Source organism: Vulpes vulpes, chromosome 5 (assembly GCF_048418805.1).
Source record: "Vulpes vulpes isolate BD-2025 chromosome 5, VulVul3, whole genome shotgun sequence".
NCBI classification, from domain to species: Eukaryota; Metazoa; Chordata; class Mammalia; order Carnivora; family Canidae; genus Vulpes; species Vulpes vulpes.
Window position 1 is genome coordinate 113,654,208 of NC_132784.1, and position 16,895 is coordinate 113,671,102.

The 16,895-nt window shown below is 58.2% G+C and overlaps 1 protein-coding gene across 1 annotated transcript; it reads right to left on the reverse strand.

The window, feature by feature from the left end:
• Positions 1–724: 724 nt before the first annotated feature.
• Positions 725–16,267, reverse strand: FCRL6 (Fc receptor like 6). The gene is made up of 10 exons (XM_072757397.1): positions 16,098–16,267; positions 10,728–10,748; positions 9,755–10,021; positions 9,032–9,316; positions 8,589–8,870; positions 8,139–8,264; positions 5,305–5,370; positions 4,633–4,704; positions 2,446–2,477; positions 725–2,370 (listed from the first exon to the last, which is right to left on the reverse strand). Exons 1-10 carry the CDS (start codon positions 16,156–16,158, stop codon positions 2,242–2,244), a joined length of 1,341 nt encoding a protein of 446 aa, XP_072613498.1. The 5' UTR covers positions 16,159–16,267; the 3' UTR covers positions 725–2,241.
• Between the last annotated feature and the right edge of the window lie 628 nt (positions 16,268–16,895).

The following is a 16,895-nucleotide window of genomic DNA, read 5'->3' on the forward strand; positions in this document are numbered from 1 at the left end:
AGCGTCGAGCCACCTGGGAAGCAAGGACAGTGGCCGGGGACGATCAGACCAGGGGTGCTGGTGGGGGCAGCCGTGAGGCCCGCGCTCCCCGCCCCCACCCCGGGGGTGACCTGGCCCCACAGACCCGGTCCCAGCGCCCCCAGCCTGTGCAGGCCACTCCCCACGGCTGGGTGCCTGCACTTAGCTCCGACTCAGGGAGAAAGAGCGTTTCACAGCCAGAGCCCGGCAGGGTGTGTGGGGGGTGTGGGGGGCACCGTGGGCCCATCCCTGGTCTGCGGTCCGTCCCGTCTCCCGCAGTTCTCCGGGACCAGCCGCAGCCGCTGCCCCGAGCACTGGCAAGGGGCTGGCATCTCCTCAGACGCCTCTGCTTTCTCTGTGTTCTTTTGGGGATTTTCTTTTCCTTCAACTTTCTTAGTAATCGTTCATTAAAAAAAAAAAAAATCCCAGTTCATTCTTTTCTGCAGGAAGGGGAGAGGATATGTTCAGCTGTGCCCACAGAAGTGGGGTGGGGAGGGGTCCTGGGGAAAGAGCGCAGCGCAGGTGGGTGCTGTAAGCGAGCGGGTGCTGCAGGTGAGAGTCCTGTGGGGTCGGGCTTCTCACCCACCTTGTCCGAGGAGCTGAGCTGCGTTTTGAATCCATCGTGCGCCTGTGCTTTTGCAGACTTCGGGGAAGAGCAATCTACTTAAAAGACAAATAAAAGGAGACACACAAAACATAAGCCCTGTTTTTTTTTGTTTTTTGTTTTTTTTTTTTTTAATGATCAAACCAGCAAATCGCTCTGTGAGCTGGCTGGAGAGCATGGGCGCGCTGGCTGGTCGGTTCCGCATCTGGGGGTCGCTCTGGGCAGGTGCCCAAGCTCAGGGAGGGGCCCCGGGACGGCTGGGAGCCCGCCTCTCCTGTCCTGAGGGTGCCTTGTCTCCTCACAGCCTGGGGTTGTGGGGGTGGAGGGCGTCTCCTGATGGACTCGTTGCTTCTAGAAGGCCGGGCGCTGGCTCCCAGCCTGGCTGAGGTCGAGGTCGGAGGTCGGAGGAGCGGCTGCGGGGAGGGCCCAGCGAGGAGGTGGCGCAGGAGCAAGCGGGCGGGAGAGGCTGGGCCAGGGCAAGGCCGGTGGGGGATGCGAAGGAGGAGAAGGCTCGAGTCCCAGTCCCAGCCCCTCCTCTGTCTTATCCGGTGACATCTTATCCCCAAGTCCAGGCTTTTGGGGACTCTGTCCCATGAAGTGCCTTTTGGAGGCAGACTGGGCTTTGCAGACTTTGATGTGCGCATGGACCGCTGCCTGTCCTACCTAAGCGGAGACTGGGATTCGGTGGTTGGGGCGGTGTCTGGGGGGCTGTCCCTCTAGGAAGCTCAAGGATGAACAGTCCAGCCACCAGGAGGCCGGGGGTGGGTGGGGTGGCCTCTTCCCCGGAGAGGGGGCTGGGGGCGGGACTGGGGCCAGAGGGCATCCAGGGCTTATCCCCTGGTCACTAGCCCCCACCTCTTGTGTCAAGGACTGTGGGGGCCCCACGAGCCAAAGCAAACCAGCCATCAGGCCCCACGGCGACCGGGACTGGGGTGTACCAGGAAACAGACCCATCCACTCCTGTCAACGGATAGAGTCTACGGCTCAGACGTGAGCACTTGAGGGGTGACTGCAGTTTGGGGGTTTGGGGCAACCTCAGTCCCATGAACCTGGGAGCCCGGAAGGGGTCTGAACAGAAGTGGGACGCATGGAAGGCAGGGTTCGGGGTCCCCGGGGGGCTCTGCCTCTGGTTGAGAATCCTGAGATGCCACCGGGCTGGATCGTTCCCCCAACTCCTAGACTCCCCAGGTCCTGCGCCCTGTGGCCACTCAGGGGCCTCAGTGACAGCTTGCCAGTAGGAAATGCTTTCCCAGAGCAGCCAGGCCGGCCCCGTGGGGCGCACAGACTAACGCTCTCTCCGTTGGGGTGAGGCCAGGCCCTTGCCCAGACCTGAGGGCCACTGACAGGTGCGTAGAGGGGAGGCCCTTCCCCCGCTCCACTCCCACAGGAAGACATCGGTGGCCTCCGTGGCCTGTCCCCTTCTTGAAGCCCTGCCTGGTGTTCCTGTTCTTGCTCCCGGGGATCACCGAGGGGTTCCTCGAGCCTCCTGGGGACCCCACCAGGACGCCGGCTCCCTCGCTGCTGGGCTCAGGGGTCGGGGACTTGCAGAGGGGCTGGGGTCCCCGCTGGCCCCCTGGGGAGCATTGGAGACCGCGGTGGGTGGTGCTGGGGCGGTGCCATCAGTAGTACAGGGCTTCCTCGAAGTTCCCAGGGGGTGCTTTGTGGGTCCTGCTTCTTGTCTTGGGCCTCGTGGCTGGAAGGTCAGCAAGCTGGGAGCATCTCACCTCGGTGTAGATGACAGACGTGCCCTGTGGGACAGTCAGGTCAGGAAGAGGAGGCAGATGTAACACGGACGGTGAGGGGCGAGCCGGGCTCCAACTCACCCAGGTCCTCGAGGCTGGCTCCGCAGGCCGGGCTGCGGGGTAGAGAGAAGCCCTCGGGTTAGGGTGTGTGGCTCCCCATGCCCCTGCTGCCCCCCAGGCTGGCTGTCTGCCCCTCACCGCATGGACCAGCCCAGGGAACGCTGTTCCCCCTTTTTGCTCCTCAGGACCCCTCACCACCATCCTAACACAGGTGGGCCCAGGACCCAGGAGGCCGAGGTCTGCACCGCTCGACCATGGCCCAGCTTCCTGACGGCAGGCCAGCCTCGGCCCTGGCCTCCCCAGCCCGGGGGGGTAAGGAGCTGCGAGCAGCCCGCCCTGCCCCCCCCCAGATCACGCCTTTACGCCCGCACAGTGTTGCCCTGCCAGGATTATTCTTACGAGCTTTTAAAGATTTTATTTATTTAAGAAAGAGAGAGGGAGGGAGGGGGAGCGAGAGCGCACAGCAGGGGGAGCAGCAGGCAGAGGGAGAAGCGGGCTCCAGAGGGGAGCCCCACTGTGGACTCGATCCCAGGACCCCAGGGTCACGCCCTGGGCCGAAGGCAGACGCACAACCACTGAGCCCCCCAGGCGCCCCCGTCCTGTGAGGACTAAAACAACCATATTTCCTTATTTTGTCCATGAAAAAGCGCATAGGATTGGCTTCTTCCTTCCTTCCTTGTGTGCGAGTCTCCTTGTAACTCCCGTCTGGAGGGAGCGGTGCCCACGTGTGCCCCCATCTGCCCGCCGGCCCCGGAGTCCATGAGTGCCCCTGTCTGTCTCTTCCTCCAGTGCCCTTCGTGGAGGGAGCAGAAAGCCGGGGCCGATCCAAACCCATTTTACGGACCAGCAGTAGAAATCTCAGCAAAACGAAAACAAAAAGCCTCCCATTCTGGGGTGCCTGTTACACACCAGGTGGTGCTCAAGGCATCTAGAACCCGTGTTCCGGGCCCAGGGGTTTCCAACGGCCTTGCAAAGTAGGCAGCACCTCCACTGAATGGACCAGGCACAGAAGCTCAAGCACCTTGCCCCGTCGCACAGTGAGTATATGGAGTCAGGATTTGAACTCAGGTCTGACTGACTCGGAAGTCCCTACTCTTCCTAGGACGGCCCCTTGCCGTCCTTTCCAACTAGACTCCCCCCATCCTGAGTCTGGGATCTGCGGCTGAAGCACACGGTCTTCCTGGCTCCTCTCAGACCCCGGAATGTCTTGCTGAGTCTTCTACTCTGGGGCGAAGACCAGCTGCATCATTCCTTCCTCTCCTTTCTTTGTTCCTCCGCAGGGCTCAGAAAAAGGCAAAAAAATCTCCCTGGTTCCAATGGGAGCAGTGGTGGTGTGTAGAGATGATGTTGAAGACAGTCATGATATGGGATCCCTGGGGGGCTCAGCGGTTGAGCGCCTGCCTTTGGCCCAGGGTGTGACCCCGGGGTCCTGGGATCGAGTTCCGATCGAGCTCCTACAGGGAGCCTGCTTCTCCCTCTGCCTGTGTCTCTGCCTCTCTCTCTCTGTGTCTCTCATGAATAAATTAATAAAATCTTTAAAAATAAAAGATAGTCATTGTGGTGGACGTAGTGATGTTTGATGTTTGTGGTAGGGGTGTTGGTGATGATGGTAGTGGTGGTGATGGTGTTGTTGGTGATGGTGATGGTGATGGTGGCAATGGTGGCTATGGGTGGTGGTGGAGGTGAAGGGGGTGATGGTGGTGATGGTGGGGGTGGTGGAGGTAGTGTTGATGGTGGTAATGGTATTGGTGGTGGTGATGGGGGTGGTGGAGGTGGTGGTGTTGGTGGTGATGGTATTGGTGGTGGTGGTGGAGGGGAAGGGGTGATGGTGGTGATGGTGGGGTGATAGTGTTGATGGTGGTAATGGTATTGGTGGTGGTGATGGTAGTGATGGTGGTATTGGTGGTGGTGGTGATGGGAGTGTTGTTGTTGGTGATGGTGATGGTGGCAATGGTGGCTATGGTGGTGGTGGAGGTGAAAGGGGTGATGGTGGTGATAGTGTTGTTGATGGTGGTGGTAATGGTATTGGTGGTGGTGAATGGGGGTGGTGGAGGTGTTGGTGGTGGTGATGGTGGTGGTAGATGTGATAATGATAATTGTCACTATAAAATGGCAATGTTGGTGGTAGTGGTGGTGATACCTCAGCCCAGGCCCCAAACTTCCCCTTTACATTAGCTAGGGCGTCGAGTTTGGTCCGAGATTACTCACCCTCAGGCTCCCTTAGGACTGCGAGGTCTGAAGGATACGTATCAGCTTCTTCATCCTCATCCTGCCAAGTGACTGAAAGAAGGAATGAGGCTTGAATAGGACCCACCTGCTGTCCCACCTCGAGGCCTCATTGTCCCGAGGACACCTGTGGGGGGAGCCAGGTGGGAACTGAGAGTGGGAGGCCGTTAGTAACGTGGGATATCTGTCTTGGCAAAAGCTGCCTGCCCCCACAGCAGGTTCTAGAGGCTTCACCAGCCCTGACACTGTTTAAACTGGAGGTTGGCAAACATTTTCTGTTAAAAAGTCAATGTTTTAGGCCCGACTGGCCGTAAGGTGTTTGCTGTCATCACTCAGCTCTGTGGTGCAAAAGCAGCCTTACACGACTCATATGTAATGTTCTTTACAGAATTACTTGGTGGACCGGGGCTGGCCGCTGGCCTAACGACCCCCTGCCCTCGGCCTGGAGGCCGGGCGTCCCTGCCACTTCCCTGTCCCTCCCTCCCCCAGCCCCATGCACTGGCTCCACATGCTCTCCCAGAAGCCGGCTACTTCCTTCCCCAGTGACTGACTCCTGAGGCTTGGGGCTCGCAGGGCTTCCTTGTCCTGTCCTCTCCAGAGGCCCTCCTCGGCCTTCCGGGACCCACTGTGCGTGGCCCTGCTGCAGGTCCTTACCGTTGCCAAACACCGAGTGCTGCTCTCCGGCTGGGGCTGGGGGCGGATCCTGGGTCGGAGGCAGCCCTGGGAGACACAAAGGCATGACTCTGAGCCATCAGAGAGCCGGGAGCCCGCGACAAGGAAAGGCAGTGGAGGCTGCCCGCGTCTCAGGCTCATCTGTTCATGAGGGCCAAGCCGCAAGTCTAGACGCAGTTAATTTTCATGAGATGTTTCCTTTGAGAAATACCCTATGTGGCCCCATGGGAGCCACAGCCTGGGAGGAAGCAGGGTCAGAAGGGATGGGGCCACCCCTGCAGGGAGAGGGCTCAGGCTCGCCAGGCGGGCTGCTTTCCGGAAGGGGGAAAGCTACTGGCTTTGGCCACACGCTGTGTGCCAGACCCTGGGCCCGGGAACTGCAGTGCAGGGGCTGCTCCCCGCTCAGCGCCTGGTCCAGCAAGCGGCACGCAGCTGGGGAGGGGGGTGTGGGGCAAGAAAGCCTCTCCTCCTGACCCTCTGGCGTCTGGTATTCTCCACGACCATCCTGCAGAGGTTGATACCGGGACGTCCTAGTATCACTTGTAGGTGAGGCAACTGAGGCTGGGCGAGGGGACCTCTCCAAGGGCAGGCACATAAGGTAAGGGGTAGGGACAGAGTCTTAACCGGGGTTTATAGGCTTTTTCTCCACTAGCATGTTGCCTCAGGGGAGCAGGTGCTTCCAAGGCTCTCAAAATCAGCTCCTAGGATAGGGACGGGCTCACACGTGTGTTTTAGAACACTTGGTGCCCGAGGAACGTTCCTTAGCTGGCCGGGTCGTGGGAGTGGTGTTTCCTGTAAGACCCAGAGTGCTCCCTGTCATTGCACCCCCCCTGGTGCTTGTTCGCCAGGGCTGTTTCAGGGTCTCCGTCCTCTGATGGGCTCCGGGGGTTCCTCTGTTTCGCACACGGTGTGACAACAGGTGGTGAAATGGACCTTGTTAAGCAAGCAGAGGACAGCTTGCACACCTGGGCAGGTGCCACCTTGCGTCACTGTGTGTGGTGCCAGGCTCGCTGTCGTTGGCCAGCACGTCCTGCCATTCGCCTTCAGAGGTACGGCCTGCCCAGTGCCCTTGGAGGTGGCAGGTTGGTGTGCTGAGGGAGCCACATGCTCCCCGGAGGCGGTCAGCAGGTGGGTGTGAGCTACGAAGCCGTCGACCTGCTGGTTTTCTGGTGAAGCTTTGGAATCGGGCCCGACGGTGGTTTCCCGCATGACATTCTGAACGTTCTGCATGCCTGGGACTCTGAGGTGAGAGGACCGGGGCCACCACCGGGAGCCCTGTTTTCTCGGGAGACAGGTTCCGTCACGCAGTGGGGCCCAGGCGCTCCCAGGCTGGCAGTGGGGCCGCGTGGGGGCCGCAGCAGCGTCTGCACGGGAACGTGTTCTCTCGTTTCCCACGAGGCGCTACTTCCTCCCGAGGGACCTGCAGCAGCGCCCGCTCTCCCATCGTCCCGTTGGGGGCTGGCGGGGAGACAGCTGGGCCTGTTGCTTTGCCTTTAGTGCCGGGACCCAGAGCTGAGGGGCCGGAGGCACAGGCCCCGGGGGCTCCCAGGCATCCACGGCGGGGCCGGGGGGAGGCAGGACGGTGGCAGTCGGGTGCAGCCACCCAGCTAGCTCCGGCCGCCTCCAACGTCCTCCCGTCCTCCTCCTGCACAGCAAGGAGCCTGCGTGGAGCCTCGACTCAAGACTAGAGGGCATGTTTGTGGGACAAAGACCTGCTTGGAGGCTGGTCCAGGCCCTAACGGGGGAGCTTGTGGGGCGGGGGGCTGGAGGGTCAAGACCGGGGAGAGGCCCCTGTAGGCGTCCTGGCGGGAGCTCGGGGAGGAGCACTGGGTGGTCCTCCTCCCAGAGTGGTCTGGCCCGGCTCCCGAAAATCTCACGCGGATTCCTCGACAGAAGGGGCGGCCGCCGACGTGAATAAGGAAATGCAGGTGGTGGCTTCGTCCCTTGGCAAGTGGAAAGCAGGAATGACGGGGCGAGCAGGAGGTGGGCAGGTCTGGGTCCCTGTCATCGGGGGCTGAAAGTCTAGCAACGAGCCGGGCCAGCAATGGCCTTCCCTTAGATGCGGCCCGAGGCGGAGACAGGCTAGAGTGGGAGGCAATGCGGAGCCAGCCTGGCCGTGAGGGTCTCCGTTCCTGCCTCCCCGTCTCCACCCGGTGGGTCTGGAATCCGCGTGGACCAGAGGGAGAAGGTGCCAGCCCCCGCCAGGTGCCAGCCCACGCTCGAGGTGTCAGGTCGATGCGTCTCCTTGGGTGCGACTCTCACAATAACCCCAAGTGGAGACGCTTGAGGAATCCTGGAGCCAAGGGCCAGGGCCACAGAATCGAGAGGCCGATGCAGGAAGGCCGCGGCTCCGCTTCCCTCCTGGTGAGGAGCCTCCGCTGAGCAGCCTGGGGTTCTCCATCCCTCGTCCTTGCTCTGCAGAGCTCTGGCCCGACAAGGTGGGGGTGGCCCGGGGCTTTCGTGGTCCAACCAACAGCCACAGATGCTCCTCCAAACACGGGGGCCCTCATGTGCTCCGCGTGCGGCGTTTACAGACTCCTGTGTCGGCGCCTTTGTTCACGCATCTCTGGCTGACCGTGGGTACGTGAGACACTGGTGTGTGTGTGTGTGTGTGTGTGTGTGTGTGTGTGTGTGTGTGTGTTGGAGGCTGTAAGGGTCCCTCCACGGGCTTTGTGGGACGGTTAGAGAGGAGTCCCTCTTGCCACCCACCACTCGGTGGAGGAAGCAGCGGGGCCCTCGAGACGCTGGCTTTCCGCAGGCCGGGCAGCGTCTGGCTAAGCGGTTCAGCCACTAAGGAAGTCGAAACGGTTACTGACCGGATTGTCTCCAGGGTCTGAAGCAGCCCAGAAGTGCCGCGGTGACGGCCAGCACGGCCAGCAGGCCTGCACACAGCCAGGGAGCCAGCCGGGGGGCGCCGGGCGGGGCGGGGGAGCCTGCAGGAGCTGCGGGGGGAGACAGGGCACCATGGGCATCGAGGATGAGACTCGGAGGTGTCCCCCGGCGGGCGCAGAGGGGTCAGAAGGGAGCACGCGTGTGGCCTCAAGGAGGAGGCAGGGGCTGCAGAGGGTGCAAGCAGGATGGCCCCGTGCCACCGCACCCTCCACAGCGACCTCCCACCTTCCCTCCAGGTTCAGGGCATGGACGCCCCAAGCAGGGTCCATGCTCGGTCTTGCAGCGCAGGGTGCAGGTGGGTGGCGCGCCAAAGGGTGACCCCTGACCCCTGCCGCTCGCTGGGGCGCAGAGCCCGGCTGGGCGACAAGACCTACCGTCCAGGGAGAGCGTCTTGGGCTCGCTCGTCTCTTTGGAGACGTTGTTCTGGGCCTGGCAGGAGTAGCTCCCGGCGTCCCGTGCTGACATCACGGTGAAGGAGAAGGAGGCGGTCCTACCACGCGGAGCCCGGGGGCTCCCCAGCATCTTCCCGTCCAGGTAGAATGAGTACAGGATGGGAGGGGAGCCATTGAGGGCCACACAGAAGAGCTGTACCACATCCCCCACGGCCAGGCCAGTGGGCCCGGGGCTCAGGGAGAGCAGAGGCTGGGACACAGGGGCTGGAGGCACACGGGGTGGACATCAGTGACACTCCCCAGGGATCTGGGCGTCGGCTACTGGGGCCTGAGCCCCCTCCTGCCCTGGGGACCCCCCCCAAGGCTCAGGGGTCCCATTACCTGAAGGCAGATCCTGGGCAGTGTCCCCCTCCGTCCCCACTCACCCAGCACCCTGACCTCCAGCCGGGGGCTCTGTTTCTGGACTCTGCTGCCCTCGGGGGTGGCCTGGCACCAGTAAAGCCCAGAGTCTTCCTCCCGGGCTTCTGGGAGGTGGAGCTCTGGCCGGGGGTCCCTGTCCTGCAAGGTGTGGCCGTTCTTGAGGAAGGAGAAGAGGAGCCTGGAGGCTGACTTCTGGGGGTGCATCTCCGTCTGGCATCTCAGGGTCAGCGGGGCCCCCTCACGGGGCTCGGGAGAGGGGACAGCATGCAGCTCTGGAGGCCGGAACAACTCTGAGGAGGAGAGGCCCGGGCTCACAGGGGACCCCTGACCCACGGGCGCCCAGAGGCCAGGCGCTAACCAGGGCGTCCCCAGGCCCCAGCCCTGTGCCCGGCGGGGGACACCGTCCTTGTCCCTCAGGCCATGGCTCTCAGCCGGGAGCCACAGCACGGGCGTCCCTGGAACCTCGGGCCAGAGTGGAGGGCCTAGGGGTTGCCTGGTCCCCAGAAGGGAGGGGTCCGGCCCAAGGTCTCCGGGACCGAGGGGCAGGGCTGGTCCAGGGTGCTTCCCCTCCCTCTCCGGCGCCAGCGCGGGGACACCTGGAGCCCTGTGGTTGGGCCCGGGGGGTGGCCAGGGTGATGGTGTTGCCCACAGACCGCTGACCTCTAGAGACTGGATCCCTGCGCAGCACCCTGGCCCCATCCCGCCCCCCCCCCCCGCTGGTGACTCACCTTGGACTTGAACCATGGTCATCTCCGACCTCTGGGTGCCTAGATGTGGGATGTGGGCCATCCTCCCACTGCAGCTGTACTGGCCGCTGCTCTCCAGGGCTGCCGTGCCCATGGGCAGGACCTGCGCATCCCTGGGGGCACCGAGCGCCTTTCTGTCTCTGTAGAACTCCACCTGGGACATTTCTGTGTTCCTCCACCCCTGGCACTGCAGAGTCAGGGCGTCTCCCTCGAACACGGGGTCTGGCCAGGCTCGGAGGTGCAGCCAGACTGGGAGACACAGGAATGGGGTTGCCTGGAGCCTCGCATCCCACCGGCCCGTTTTCTCCCTCTATCCCTCAGCCTCGGGGCTCCCGGTCCCCCAGCCCTCCCCGCCCGGCCAGGGCCAGGCCTCTGCTTTGCTCCCCCCCTCCCCAACTTCTCCCTGCCTCTTCTCTCTACCTCTGCCCTTCCCTCCCCGCCCCTGCTTGTGCCTGGGTTTGACTTCTTCTGGCACCCCCCTCCCCCCGCCCCCGGTGCTGCAGAACATGTCCTGGTTGGTCAGGCCTGTTCATGGGTCAGGGTTTTTCCCACTTGACAGAGAGCCCTATGAGAGTCAGGGTGGGCGGGAAGGCAAAGGTTGCTGAGGGACAAAGCTGTCTCCTCTGAACATTCGAGGGATGGAAGGGAGTCCAGGGCCTCGGGGAGTGGAGACCGGAGGAGCTTCCGAGCACTGCTGAGAGGAGGAGACGGAGGCCAGTGCCACTTACGGGGGATGAGATGAGGCCCAGAGCCATTTGCTGGGCCCCAGAGTTACCCTTGGCCTGAGACCAGTGGGGTCCCGGGTCTCATTTCTGCCTGGGCCCTGGCCAGGATTCCCGAGGAATGGGCTCAGTCTGCTGCTCTGAAGATGTTTCCAGGGGACCCATGACCCATCCATTAAGCTTTGGCCCAGAGACATACTTGGAGTTGGAAGGGAGAGATACGTAAGACTCACCAGTTTTCCCAGCACAGGGAACTGCAAGAGAACAGAGCAACACAACTAGGGTAAGTAGCAGAAAGAACTTTCTCACGAGAAGGCCTGTCACCTCAGGGATGGGCGCTCAAATCCATTCAATAAGCCAATAAGCCAATTACCCAGCCCCCTGGGTACCCACTCAGCTGGCCACTCAGCCACTTGGCCCCTCGACCACCCAGCCCCCCAGCCCCCCAGCACCCCGAGCCACTCAGCCACCCAACCATCCAGCCCCCAGCCCCCCCAGGCCACTTAGACTCCCAGCCCCCCAACCACCTAATCACCCATTCCCCCATCCCCCCTGCCCCTCAGCCCCCAGCTCCCCAAACCATTCAGCCCCCCCAGCCCCCCCGCTCCCCAGCCACCCGGTCACCCAGCCACTCTGCTTTTATTTTGGACCCACTGCCTGGAATCCTCTGCCCTACCTCAGTTCAAATGTCACCCCTGTAGGTCTTTCTGGGACCCCCAATTGAAATAATTCACCTCAGTCACCGTAACAGCACCCCACTGCATTAACATCCGAGCCCTTGTCTCTATTTGAAGTTATCTTATTCTTTAAATTGCTTCCTCGTTACCACCTGCCTCCGTGTGTCTAGGATGCAAGCTCCACGAGGGCGGGGCTCACCTATACCTTGTACCACCCCACCCATGCCGAGGACCCGTGCCGGGAATAGTCTGTGTTCAACGCACATCTGTTGGATGAACACTCGCCAGCTTTGTGCCCAGCCACGTGGGGCAGGGCACCCCAAGCAGGGCACGGAAGAGTGGACCCGTGCACCAGTGGGTCCCAGTGCCTATCTGCACCTGCGGAAGAACTCAGAGAGCAAAGGCAGGCTGCGCACTCCTGTGGCCCCACCTGTCTGCGGAGCTCTGGAGAGCACAGCCTGGAAGTGACAGATGAAGAGGTGTGGGGTCACTTGACTGGCAGCTCGGATCGCCCCTATACGCACTACTAATGCTTCTATCTATCACCTATCTATCATCTATCTATCAATCTATCATTTTATTATTATTTTTTAATATTTTATTTTTAAGTAAATCTCTACACCTATCATGGGCTCGAACTCACAGCCTGGAGCTCAAGAATCACAGCTCTACAGATTGAGCCAGCCAGGCGCCCCCAAATCTTTTTATGTAATTGAACTAATCATGCTTTTGCTTTATTGCTGCTTTTTTTTTTTTTTTTTTAGTAAGCTCTACACCTAACATGGGGTTTGAATTCATGAGCCTGAGATCAAGAGTTGCGTGCTGTACCAACTGAGCCAAGTTGGTCCCATCAGAGCAAAATTTTTATTTTTATTTTAATTAAAAATAAAAATTTTATGTAGGCTCCATGCCCAGGATGGGGCCTGAACTCATGACCATGAGATCAAGAGTCATATGATCACCCCACTAAGCCAGCCAGGTGCCCCTAATGCTTTTATTTATTTTTAAAGATTTTATTTATTTATTTATTTTGAGAGACACAGAGAAAGGCAGAGGCACAGGCAGAGGGAGAAGCAGCCTCCCCGCGGGGAGCCCGACGCGGGACTCCATCCCCACACTGGATCCAGGGACTCCGGGATCACGCCCTGAGCCTAAGGCAGATGCTTAAACACTGAGCCACCCAGGCGTCCCAACCCCTAATGCTTTTAAATGCATGAATGTTTGCAGAACAAAAAATGGCCCGGGAAGAGAGGCCAAGCCACAAAATGATAGATGAGGTAGGTTAGACAGGCATGACCAGCCCAAGGGATGGAGGGGCACAGCTGGACACGTGGTGGTGGAGAGTGTTCTAGGCTTTAGGTCAAGGGGTGAAGCAAAGAGCGGCATAGGGCCGAGAAGAGTCAGACTGGCCGTCCTCGGGCCCTACTGTGTCCTTCACACCGACAGGTCCCAGGTGATGGGCAGACATTGAGAAATGTGGGAATGGCCTTGGGAGGCGTGGGTGAGGACGCTCTCACCAGGGCCCTGAGATGCAGCTGTTTGGCACATTGATTCACATGCTGTCACCCGTGTTGCCCGCGTGGCCTGAGACCCAGACAGAGGCTTTCAGTTTCAGTTCTGCGCTCAGCTCGGGGCTAGCTCAGCCACAAGCTCTCAGTGTGCGAGGAATTCCGCGCCTCTCTAGCCATCCCTCCATCTGCCCCCGGCCCCATCTAAACACATCTTTCCTCTGCGCTTGGTGTGGTGGGAAGCATGCAGGGTCTGGAATCACAGGACCTGAACCTAACTCCTGAATCCCTCTCTTTCGGTGGGAACTTGGATGAACTGTGTGGATTCCAACAGCCTTCAATTCCTGGTTCTGTCTATAGGACGGGAACCACCACAGTCATTTCTTCCTTGCAGGGCTGTGTGGCTAGTGACCCACCTCCTGGAAACGTGGTTACTGTTTTAACTGAAAGCAGAAAGAAGGCCTGACCTCAGAGTGACTAAAATCTCTCAGTGGAGTGATGCCCCTCTTCCTTTCCCCTCTTTACGGGAAAAATGCCTCTGCAACTTCAAAGTGGTGAGTGAACAGGGTGAGGGCATAGAAGCCTACAACAGGAGAGAAGGCATCCAGAGGCCAGAGGGACACCTCAGATGAGCTGGTGTCCCTGGGCCCCAGGGACCTGTTGTCCAGTGCGGTGAGACCAGGGAGCTGTGCCCGCAGAGCCAGCGTCTGTCATGAAGATAGTTGGCAGTAGGGTGTGCAGGGGGCCGTGGGTGCCTTGTGGCACTTCCTACAAAGGGCACCGTGGACATCGGTCTGCTACAGGCTAAAGATGAGGCGATGACACAGCCATTGAATAAGTTGTACAATAGACAGTGGAGGCTGCAGCCCTGCCGACCTTGGCACTAGTGAGGCCATGGTGGGAGGGAGGGGAAGTCCCAGCTCCTGGCCCATGGACAAAGTGTATGGGGACCAAGCAGGCCAACCAGCATGATGGACGGGGCCCCGACACCATTTCCCACTCAGAGGCGCTGGGAGATACTTGTCTGAGAAAGACCCAGCAGAGTAGGGACACAGGGGTCTTCAAATAGCTGATGGGCGAAGCTTAAGAGAGAGGGAGACACTTTAGGCAGAAGTGGGACTAATTCATGGAAATGAGGGAGATCAGGGAAGCAGGTTTCAGCAGAGCACGAGGGACCCTCTCGGCAGTGAGCGCGAGCACACTGGAACATGCCGTGCTTCCACGGTGCCAGGGGGTGGCCTTGTTCTGGAAGCTCTGAGATACTTGTCATGGCCTGCGTGCGTGTCTACGGAGGGTGGGTTCCAGCCCTGGGACTGAACTTGGCGAATGCTCAGCTCAGAAGAAATTTAAGGTTCTTCTCCTAAACTTCAAATACACCTTTAGTGTACAGCCAGGTACCAGCACATTTGGCGTCAGGGCCCCTGGCCTCTTGAATCCCTGATAGTCATAATAGTAACAGGCACCGCTTACTGTGTGAACGTGCCCCACCAGGCACTTGGAGTGAATTTTGTTTTCCAGTCTCACTTGATTAAAACCCAACCACAGCTGTGCTAGAGGTATCGCGGTGGGATGGAGAGAGCACGCGGGTAGCGCCAAGTGGACTTGGGTTTGCATCTGTTGTGCTCATTAGCAGGGCAATTCTACCCAAGTTTGTTAACCATCGTGAACTCAATATCCCCAATTGTTTAATCGGGATTTAAAAAAATACCCACCCTATGATTCTAAAGGTGAGGTGAGATACCGTACGCACTACAAAGCAGGCCTTCGGTGTTTTCTTATTTGTCTCTGCCCACATCTAAGAGGAAATAGCAGCTCTGCACTTAGGGTAACTCTGTTTCTCCACACCTAGCCATGGGGTCCCGGCATCTTAGATTGGTTTCCTGAGGTCCCCAAGCATCAAGTGTGACTCCATTGGGCCTGGGTCCTCTACCACCTTGTCCCCTAGTCAGCCAGTTTTTGACTCTCTCTCTCTTCCAGATCATGGGTTCCACGCTGGAAAGCACTTGGACTTCATCCAGTAAAGCCCAGCAAGGGCTGTTCCTTTTACAAGGTAGTGATTTGCCCTTGAAAGCCTTTCTTCTGGAGTCTATCCAGGCACTAGGCTATCCTGACCCTACCCTTGGACCTTTCCACTTGTCCAAAGGGCCATTCATAAGCACACAGGACAACACTGATGTAGGGGAAGGAAGAGTACCGAGTAGGACAAGGGTTTTCCTTGCAGGGTCAAATTCTCAAAAACTCTGTCCAGGAAGAGATCGTATTTAGAAATGGTTTTGTTTTTCTGGTTCAACGAAAACAAACAAACAAGCAAACTACTGGGACCAAGTATAAAGCAAAAAGTAAGTCAACTCGGAAATTGTAAGGCGATGTGGAATATGTGCCCAGACTTGTTCCTTTTAAGTGTAGCAGGCAATAGTGGCTGAGACTGGGTTGAGTCTGAGAGGTGCCTAGTGACCCTCTCCCCACCTCGTAGCTCTCTACCACTGGAGGAGCAGTCCCTTCCACTGCTGGCAAGGGTGACTGGCCTCCGGGGAGGTGCGTCAAGGAGAGAGACATACCTCAGGGAGAATGGATTTGATCCTGCGAACCATCCGCAAGGACCAGTCAGACCTGAAGCAGCCTCTGCACCTGCCCATCCCCAATAGAGAGATGATGTAGGGAGAAGGGGGATGGCCAGTAGGTAAAGGGCTTTGGACACTCAGAGCAAGGCCTCTTGATCAGATGAGAAGCCGGGTCATTGTTGACTGCTTCTAGGAAAACACTGAAACTTCATAAAAATAAATCTTTTGTTTTTTTGTAAAAGCCTACCTATTGCTGAGCAAAATGCACAGAACTACCTTTTCCCATTTCCCTAATCCTGTCCAGCCCACACCCTGCCCAAAGCTTCTTTCCTTCCTCTTTCTTTTTTTTTTTTTTTAAGATTTTGTTTATCTGAGAGAGAGAGAGAGAGAGTGTGCACAAGCTGAGGGAGAGACAGAGGCTCCTTGCTGAGCAAGCAGCCTGATTCAGGGCTTGATCCCAGGACCCGGAGATCATGACCTGAGCCGAAGGCCGAGGCTTAATAGACTGAGCCACCCAGGCATATCCAAGCCTTCTTTCCTTCTATAACTTCATTTTCCTTTTGAGATAGCCTGATGAGTAATTTAATCTTATTTGACAGGGTAAACATGTCATTGGGCCTCAGAATGTGATTTTCTGTCTCCCTAATTTTGCTCTGATACATGAAGGCCTCCCCTTCCAAGGACGAAGGGATGGGAAACATTAAGAGGAGCCCCCCCCCACTACACCCCATCTTTGTCAAGCATACCCATGTGCACACCCTCATTAAACCCACTTGAACTCAGAAAGGTGAAAGTAGAAGACCCAAATAACTTAGCCTTTGGTGCCAAGGAGGGAAAGCTCATGCTTGGTGACTTACCAAAGAACAGCACAATCCTGTAGAGCAGCATGGAACCTGGCCTGGCACAGGGGAAGGACATAGGTCCAGCTAAAGGCAGATGCAGAGTCAGGGTGGAGTGGAGAGGATCTAAGCCGCAGGCCCAGGGATGAGTGAGTGACCCTTCTGATGTAGGTGGTGTTGCTACTTCATAGTCTAAATAGAGGAAGTGGGGAAGAAACTTTAAAAGTTCAAATTAGTATTTCCTCTTTGGTTGAAGAGGTATAATACAAGTGAACTTCCTTTACCATGCTGCATGAAGGAGTCAGGAAATTTGCTAATAAACCCTTGAACACTCTGTGGCTTTGAAAAGCTCATGCTAATGAATCAAGATGGGACATGGCTATGGAAAGATCCAGAGACTGCCAGAATTTGTGTGATTTCAACATCATTTATCTTGGAAGGTAGCACAGTTTTGAAAACGCCAAGATCATCCGTCCCCCACCCTGAGTGATGTCCACTTCTCCAAGGTTTCCTTCTATCCAAGGAGAAAAGTGAGTCTCTGTGCACTGCAATGAGGTGGAAAAGTGGAATCCTGAAAATGGCCCACGGGACTACCAGTTCAGGAGGAACTCCGGGATTGATGAGGTCGGAGTGGAATGGGCTGGAGTATCTGAATCTGAGGTTTTAAGACTGTCAGGTTATTATTTTGAGAACTGTTCCTTGAATTACACTAGTAGGAGAGTAAACAGGCAAGCCACAGGGTGACAAGATATTTTCCATACACGTGGCCGAGAAAGGACCCATATCCAGAATATAAGACTTTCTAAAAGTCAGTAA